This window comes from Vombatus ursinus, unplaced genomic scaffold, assembly GCF_900497805.2.
Source record: "Vombatus ursinus unplaced genomic scaffold, bare-nosed wombat genome assembly UNPS02014308.1, whole genome shotgun sequence".
Lineage (NCBI taxonomy): Eukaryota > Metazoa > Chordata > Mammalia > Diprotodontia > Vombatidae > Vombatus > Vombatus ursinus.
In genome coordinates this window covers 311153-319062 of record NW_020954086.1, presented here as the reverse complement: position 1 = coordinate 319062, position 7910 = coordinate 311153, and the positions used below count along the sequence as shown (strand labels likewise).

The window sequence follows — 7910 nt, the reverse complement described above, 5'->3', positions numbered from 1 at the left end:
CCATACAACCTGCCCCGCCCACTGCCTGGCCTTCCCCCCCCCAACTGTCTGGCTTCTCTTATCCAGCCCCGCCCACCTGGTGAACCCCACCCACTACCTGGCCTCTTCCCCCTGACCAGCCCCATCCACTATCTAGCCCCACCCAACTGGCCTGCCCTATCCCCTATCTAGCCCCGCCCACACAACCAGACCCGCCCACCTGGCCTGCCCCGCCCACTGTCTGGCCTCTCCCTCCCCCCCACTGTCTGGTCTCTCTTATCCAGTCTGGCCCACACAACCAGCCCCGCCCACCTGGCCTTCCCTATCCCCTATCTAGCCCCGCCCACCCGGCCTGCCCCGCCCACTGTCTGGCCTCTCCCCCTCACCAGCCCCATCCACTATCGAGCCCCGCCAGCTCACCTGGCAGGCCCCTCTTTGCAGCTGAACTCCTTCGAGCAGCTGTGCATCAACTATACCAACGAGAAGCTGCAGCAGCTCTTCAACCACACCATGTTCGTGCTGGAGCAGGAGGAGTACCAGCGCGAGGGCATCCCCTGGATCTTCTTGGACTTTGGCCTCGACCTGCAGCCCTGCATCGACCTCATCGAGAGGCCCGTGAGCGCTGCTGCTGCTGGAGGGGTGGGGGGCCAGGAGGGGAGGAGGGCCTGGGGGGGGGGTTCCTAACTCGCTGACCCCCATGCCTGGCCTCCCCCACAGGCCAACCCCCCGGGGCTGCTGGCCCTACTGGACGAGGAGTGCTGGTTTCCCAAGGCCACGGATAAGTCCTTTGTGGAGAAGGTGACCCAAGAGCAGGGCAGCCACCCCAAGTTCCAGCGGCCCCGGCAGCTGCGCGACCAGGCAGACTTCAGCGTGCTGCACTATGCCGGGAAGGTGCGTGCACATGTGTGTGTGCACACGTGAATGTGTATGTGCGCGTGCAAGCACGTGTGTGCTATGCCAGGGCAATGGGGAGCCAGGCTGACCCCAGCGAACTCCGTCTACTTGGAGGGGCATGTGTGCTGCCTGCAAATGAAGGAGAGACCAGTGATGGTGGATGGGAGTGAGACCAGGAGCCCAATTAAGGACAGACCCCCCCCCCCATCCCGTTTTATACTATCTGGCTTGGGGGGAGGGGTAGAAAGTAGGGCCAGCGCTTCCATCCCTACTGTGACTGAGCCTGAGAGGCAGGAGCCTGCCCCCTGCCCCACCTCCCTCTCCTCCCCCCAGGTGGATTACAAGGCCAACGAGTGGCTGATGAAAAACATGGACCCACTGAATGACAGCGTGGCAGCCCTCCTGCACCAGAGCACGGACAAGCTCACAGCGGAGATCTGGAAGGACGGTGAGGACGGCCGGGAGGATGCCTCTGACTGTCCCCTGCTGACCCCCACCCCAACCTGTAGGTCCTGGACACACTGCCATGCTGGCCTGAAGGGAGGCTAAGCCTCCCGAAAGAACCCTCCAAAAGCAGACCCCTAGCCTAGGAAAAGAGGGCGCCTGGCCATTGGCAGCCCTGAGACAGGAGGCTTAGGAGCCAGATGTGAGCAGGAGCTTTGTCTAAGCTCCTGGAAGGCTTTGTGTGTGACTATATGGTCTCCACCACATGGGGCCAACCCCTGACTAACCCCCCCCAAGTATTCCTCTTTCCCTCCCTCCTCTCTCTCTCTCCCTCTCCCTCTCTCTTTCCCTTTCTTCCTATCTGTCTCTTTCTGTCTTTCTCTCCCTGTCTCTCTGGTGTATCTCTGTCTCTGTGTCTCTGTCTCTCCCTCCCTTCCTGTCTCTCTGTCTCTGTCTCTCTCTGTCTCTGTCTCTGACTCTCTCTCTCCCTCTCCCTCTCCCTTTCCCTCCCTTCCTGTCTGTCTCTTTCTGTTTATCTCTCTGTATCTCTATTTCTCTTCCCACCCCCTTCTCTCTCTCTCTCTGTCTCTCCCTCCTTCCCTGCCCGTCTCTGTCTCTGTCTTTCTGCCTGTCTGTTTCTCCCTCCCTCCTTCCTCCATCTCTGGGAGTGACCCCCCCCAACACCACTCCTCTTGACAGCCCCCTTTCCCCTGCCCCAGGACCCTGGAGTACCCCGCCCCCACCCCGTCTCCCAGTAGCCCATCTCAGGGTTATCTCGCGGCTGAAGTCACTCTCTCCGGGTGCCTGCCTGGCCCTGGCCCTGGGGTGACCCCTGCCCCTCCTGGGCCTCCCTGACTCGCGTCTCTCTCTGGCCCGGCCTTGTAGTGGAGGGCATCGTGGGTCTGGAGCAGGTGAGCAGCCTTGGGGACGGGGGCACGCCTGGCGGACGCCCACGCCGCGGCATGTTCCGGACAGTAGGTCAGCTGTACAAGGAGTCCCTGAGTCGGCTCATGGCCACGCTGAGCAATACCAACCCCAGCTTTGTACGCTGCATCATCCCCAACCACGAGAAGAGGGTGAGCGCCCTGGGCCCTCGCGCCCTCCTGGACGTGGGCTTCTTGCTCCCAGCTCCCTCTCAGAGCCTGGCGTAGAGCAGGGGCTTACTCCACACTTTGGGATCCACACTCACCTGTAAAGACCCATTTCCCCCAAGCTCAAGACGTAGAGGAGCAAACACTAGGTTTGGAGTCGGAGGCTGTGTTCCAATCCTGCCCCTCCCCCTTCATACCTATCAGGCTGGGACTGGAGAGTCTTGAAGACCCCTTCCTGCTCTGAGTCCCCACTCCCCCCGGCCCCGGCTCCTGTTGGATTTCTATCCCGAGCCTTCAGTTCCTCAACCTGTCAGTCCCAGGGATGTTCTGGGGAGGCAGGAACTTGTTGAGCTTGGGGTCCACTAAGAGCCCCACCTCCATTTCACATGACATATGCAGCTAGCATTTGTGTAGCACTTGAAGCTCTGTAAGCAAGGTGCTTTACACAGGTCACCCCATCGTGACGTCTAACGAGACTTCCTCAGCCTTTGGCTGGTGAAGCTAATTTTTGGAACCCAAAAGTAAGATGACCGTTGTTCTGACTGGAGTAGATTGTCTTGGCTTCAGCCTCACCTCCCAGCCAGTCATGCTTCCCGTGGCCGTTCCCCCACGCTCCGGGCCGTCCTCGGCTGTCACGGGGCCCTCGTACAGTATGCAGCAGGCCTCTAAGCCCACCCATGAGGCACAAGTACATGGTGGGCTAGACTGTCTATGCAAGGAGGGTCAGAGGGCCCTGACTGCCGAGGGAGGCCAGGCTGACCAGGGATCAGGGCAAGGAGGAGGAAGGGGGGAGGGGGAGGAGGAGGAAGAGGAAAAGAAGGAAGGGAAGAGGAGGGGGGAGCTGTCCAAGGTTATGCAGCTGGTTTTGCCAGAGGCTCTCTGCCCCACCCCCCAGCCCTGCCCCCTGCTCTAGCCTGAATTCCTCTCCTCTCCCAGGCAGGGAAGCTGGAGCCCCGGCTGGTGCTGGACCAGCTGCGCTGTAATGGGGTCCTGGAGGGAATCCGCATCTGTCGCCAGGGTTTCCCCAACCGAATCCTGTTTCAGGAATTCCGGCAGAGGTGAACAGTGGGCCAGGGCGGGGCTGGGGCCGGAGGGGAGGTGATCCAGCCACCTTCAGGTGCCACAGGGTGGGGTAAGGGCACATCCAGGCCTGTCCCTCCCTGGGAAGCTGTTCTAGTGCCCTTGGCCCTCGACTGGCAGCCTTTCTGCGGCTCCCCTCTGGGAGTCGTCACCTTTGGGAGATACAACCAGGTGGGGAATCACAGTCCAGCCACACATTGAACGACAGAGTTGTCTAGATAGGAAGTTGCCAGCTAGGCTTCCTCCCCCGGCCCTTCTGCCCAAGACCCCAAGTCCTTGCTCTGGGCTCAAAGCTTCCTAATTATGGCTCCGACAGGGGGAGGGCCTACGCGGGGTGAGTGTGTTGGATGGCTGATGACTGGGCCAGAAGGAGTCGGTCCTTAGCTGTGGGAAGGGGGAGTTGGGGGGGGCGCCCAGGCGCCCGGCCCTCTCTCCTTCTCGTCCACCTCACTGTCCTTCCCTGCCCCTCCGCTCACCTGGCAGGTATGAGATCCTGACTCCCAGTGCCATCCCCAAGGGCTTCATGGATGGGAAACAGGCCTGTGAGAAAATGGTAAGGGGCTGGGGCGGGTCCTGGAGGGACAGAGTTGGGGACCTAGAGGGGCTGGACTGGGGGGTGGGGCTGAGTGTGGAGGGGTGGGGCTGGGGCTGGGCCTGGAGGGCGGGGCAAGGCTCCTCACCCTTCACCCCACCCCCCTCCAACTGACTCGCCTCATGCTCCCCACCCCAGATCCAGGCCCTGGAGCTCGACCCCAACCTGTACCGTGTTGGCCAAAGCAAAATCTTTTTCCGGGCCGGCGTCCTGGCCCAGTTGGAGGAAGAGCGAGACCTCAAGATCACAGACATCATCGTGTCCTTCCAGGCGGCCGCCCGAGGATACTTAGCCCGAAGGTGGGCGGGAGGCTGGCTTGCTAGGGATGCCCTGGCCCGAGCCCTTTTCTGCCCTTGAAGGGCTCCCCACAGGCAGCTGACCCCCGAGGGGCCTCCCCTATTTCCAAGCCAGGGCCCCAGGGGAGAGGGGAAGGATGGAGGCCACTGCTGTATGATGAGGGGTCCAGGAGCCTTGGGCTTGAGGCTACCCAATGACAGCAGGTAACAAACGGGGAGCTCACCACCTTATCTGGTCTAGAGTAACTTCCGTCTTGTTTCCAAGGAGGGTATTAGATGAAGTGCCCTCCCCTGCCCCTGTATGCCCTCCCCTGCCCCCGGATGCCCTCCTGGGGCCTCTGCGGGCAGCTGGGCTGAGCCCGCTCTTCCTGGCCCACAGGGCTTTCCACAGACGCCAGCAGCAGCAGAGTGCCCTGCGTGTGATGCAGAGGAACTGTGCCGCCTACCTCAAGCTCCGCCATTGGCAGTGGTGGCGCCTCTTTACCAAGGTGAGGGACTGTCCCATCCTGCCACCTCATGGGGAGCTGGGGGGGGGGGCCCTAGAAATCAGACCCATTTCACAGAGGAGGAAACTGAGGCCTGGCAGGTAGCAAGCAATAAAGGTGGGATGTGAGCTCAGCTCTCTCCACTGTTCCTCTGTCTCTCCCCAAGTCCAGCCCCAATCACTGACTGCTTTGTCTATGGGGAGAAGGAGCTTCTAGTGCTTGTGGGTGGCACAGCTAGACTTTGGGCAGACAGAGATTTGGAATGTGTCACACCCTCCAGGTGTGAGTACAGCCCTTCCCAGGCTGCCTTCTCATCTCCATTCTTAGCTGGCAGAGGGTGCTCGCCACCGTCCCCCCTGCCCCCTGACCAGCCGAGGGAGCTGCCCTCCCCCTGAGGTGACCTCAAGCCTCTGTCCCTCCTGCCCTCCGCCCCCTGGCCCCCAGCCAGCCGAGGGAGCTGCCCTGCCCCTGAGGTGACCTCGAGTCTCTGTTTCTCCTGCCCTCTGCCCCCTGACCACCTGACCAGCCGAGGGAGCTGCCCTCCCCCTGAGGTGACCTCAAGCCTCTGTCCCTCCTGCCCTCTGCCCCCTGGCCCCCAGCCAGCCGAGGGAGCTGCCCTCCCCCTGAGGTGACCTTGTGTCTTTTCTGTATATATCGTGCATGCGCCCAGTTCTGCCCATGTGTTGTTGGCCCCATTAGAGCATAAGCCCCTGCAGGGCAGGACTAGCTTAGCCCAGTGCCTGGTGCTTCATTAATGCTTGTTAGTCAGTTGACAAGAGTTTGGGATTTCTGGACGTAAACCTGGAAGGGCCCTTAGAGTCCCTCCCCCTCTCATCATCATTTTACAGATGAGGAAACTGAGGCCCAGAGATAGGAAGGGCCATGCCCAGATGGCACAAGCCCTCCCAGAGTGGGCAGGGGAGGTGTCCTTTAACTCCGCCCCCCCCAGCCCTTTATTTTTCCCTCTCCAAAGCATTGCTATGTGGGGAGTGTGGGCTCTCAGACCCTGGCCACCTGGCCCTCCTCTCCGCTCTCCCCTAGCTCCTCTGACCTTCCCTTCCTCTCCCTCTCCAGGTGAAGCCTCTTCTTCAGGTGACCCGCCAAGATGAGGTCCTCCAGGCACGGGCCCAGGAGCTCCAGAAAGTGCAGGAGCTGCAGCAGCAGAGTGCCCGTGAGCTGGACCAGCTGCAAGGCCGAGTGCTCCAGGTGAGGCCCAGGGATGGGCCCGGGCCCCCTTCCCCTCACCAGCCCAGTGACCAGTGTAGGTAGTGACCTCTCCATCCATAGAAGGATGCTGCCTGCGCCCCTCAGGCTGGTCTAGAATGGTAGGACCACAGCAGACGGATGACCCAGGAAACGCCCCATCTGGCAGATGAAGAGAGAACAGCCCAGAGGTTTTTGGGTGGGAATCAATGGACAAAGACAGACAGCCGTCAAGAGAAGACTGGAGACCTTGCAGGCCATAGGGAGCCATGGGAGGTTCTAGAGCAGAGTGGGGTTGTCAGGGTGTGACCATGCACGTGTGGCAGCGTGTCCAGGGTGTGTGTGACCCTGCGTGTACACAAGCCTGGGGAGGATTCAGCAGTGGAGAACGGGAGAACCAAAGGGCTGGGGAGGAGGGATCGCCAGGGAAGGCTTCAGAGGAGAGTTTCTAAAGCAGGGGGACCGCGTGGGCAGAGCCAGACACAGGCAACGGCATGTCAGGCTCAGGCTCAGGGTCAGGAACCCAGCATGTGTGTAGGAAGGGGTGGGCAACGAGGCCCGAGGAGCCGGGACTCCCTTGTTGAGAGCCTCGAATGCCAGGATCAGAGGCAGTGCATCTGGGGCTGTGGGCCTGCCACCTCCTTGACCTCTGCTCCCCTGGCCCTCATTCAGCTGGAGGAGGAGAGAGCCCGGCTCTCGGAACAGCTGCGGGCAGAGGCCGAGCTGTGTGCCGAGGCTGAGGAGACCCGCGGCCGCCTGGCGGCCCGGAAGCAGGAGCTGGAGACGGTGGTGGGCATGCTGGAGGCCCGGGTGGGCGAGGAGGAGGAGCGCAGCGTGCAGCTGGAGACGGACAAGAAGCGGCTGCAGCAGCACGTGCAGGTGACTGACCTCAGTCCTGCCTCTGAGACCAGCTCTGTGTGTGACCCTGCCGGTCACGAGGTCACTACCGCCCTGGGAGGAGGTCCCTACCTGTGCTGGCGGAGGGCATTCCCTCACCTGGGAGCCCCCTTCAGTCCCTCTCCCTGATGGGCATGGCCCATGTGGTATGGGAGGACCAGTCCACCCTGTAAGGGATGAGTACGGCCCGTGTGGAACTGGGCTCAGCCCAGATTGGGCCCTGCTGTGCCCAGAGCCCTGGCGTGGGAGCTGGTCCACCCACGAGGCGGAGGTCGGCCTCCCATGGCGGGGACGCCAGAGAGGGGGGCGGCAGGCGGGCCTGTGCCCGCGGTGACCCCCCTCCCCCACTCCCCGCCACCCCGCAGGAGCTGGAGCAGCACCTCGAGGCAGAGGAGGGGGCCCGGCAGAAGCTGCAGCTGGAGAAGGTGACCACCGAGGCCCGGCTGAAGAAGACGGAGGAGGATCTGCTGCTCCTGGAGGACCAGAACGCCAAGCTGGGCAAGGTGGGCCGCGTGCCTCGGCTCACTCCTCTGTGAGATCGGGGGCTTAGAACGGGCCGAGCTCAGGAAGCCGCGGCTGCTGCTGCCGACCGGCTGGGAGGCGGTAGTGAGCTCCCCATCACTGGAGGCCCAGGATGGGCGGGGGAGCCCCACTGACACATGCTTCCCCGCTGCGTCCCCAGGAGCGGCGGCTACTGGAGGAGCGCCTGGCAGAGTTCTCCTCCCAGGCGGCTGAGGAGGAGGAAAAGGTGAAGAGCCTTAGCAAACTCCGGCACAGATACGAGGCCATGATGGCAGACATGGAGGGTGAGATGCGCCCCAGCCTCCATGAATGTGCCTCCCTCCGCCACACCGTGTCCTGTGCCCCCCCAGCTCTGCCACGCCGTGTTCTGTGCCCTGAGCCCCCCCAGCTCTGCCACACCGTGTTCTGTGCCCCCCAGCTCTGCCAC

General features: G+C 62.4%; 1 protein-coding gene across 1 annotated transcript in view; it reads left to right on the top strand.

Moving 5' to 3' along the window:
* MYH14 (myosin heavy chain 14) overlaps positions 1–7910 on the top strand; it is a 36259-nt gene that overhangs the window by 13219 nt on the left and 15130 nt on the right. Inside the window, exons 13-24 of the mRNA XM_027860900.1 lie at positions 421–594; positions 697–870; positions 1207–1321; positions 2203–2393; positions 3345–3466; positions 3972–4041; positions 4219–4379; positions 4756–4864; positions 5936–6067; positions 6737–6943; positions 7327–7464; positions 7644–7883. Of these exons, the coding sequence (XP_027716701.1) occupies positions 421–594; positions 697–870; positions 1207–1321; positions 2203–2393; positions 3345–3466; positions 3972–4041; positions 4219–4379; positions 4756–4864; positions 5936–6067; positions 6737–6943; positions 7327–7464; positions 7644–7883 (1833 nt within the window). The remainder of the gene's footprint in view (positions 1–420; positions 595–696; positions 871–1206; positions 1322–2202; positions 2394–3344; positions 3467–3971; positions 4042–4218; positions 4380–4755; positions 4865–5935; positions 6068–6736; positions 6944–7326; positions 7465–7643; positions 7884–7910) is intronic.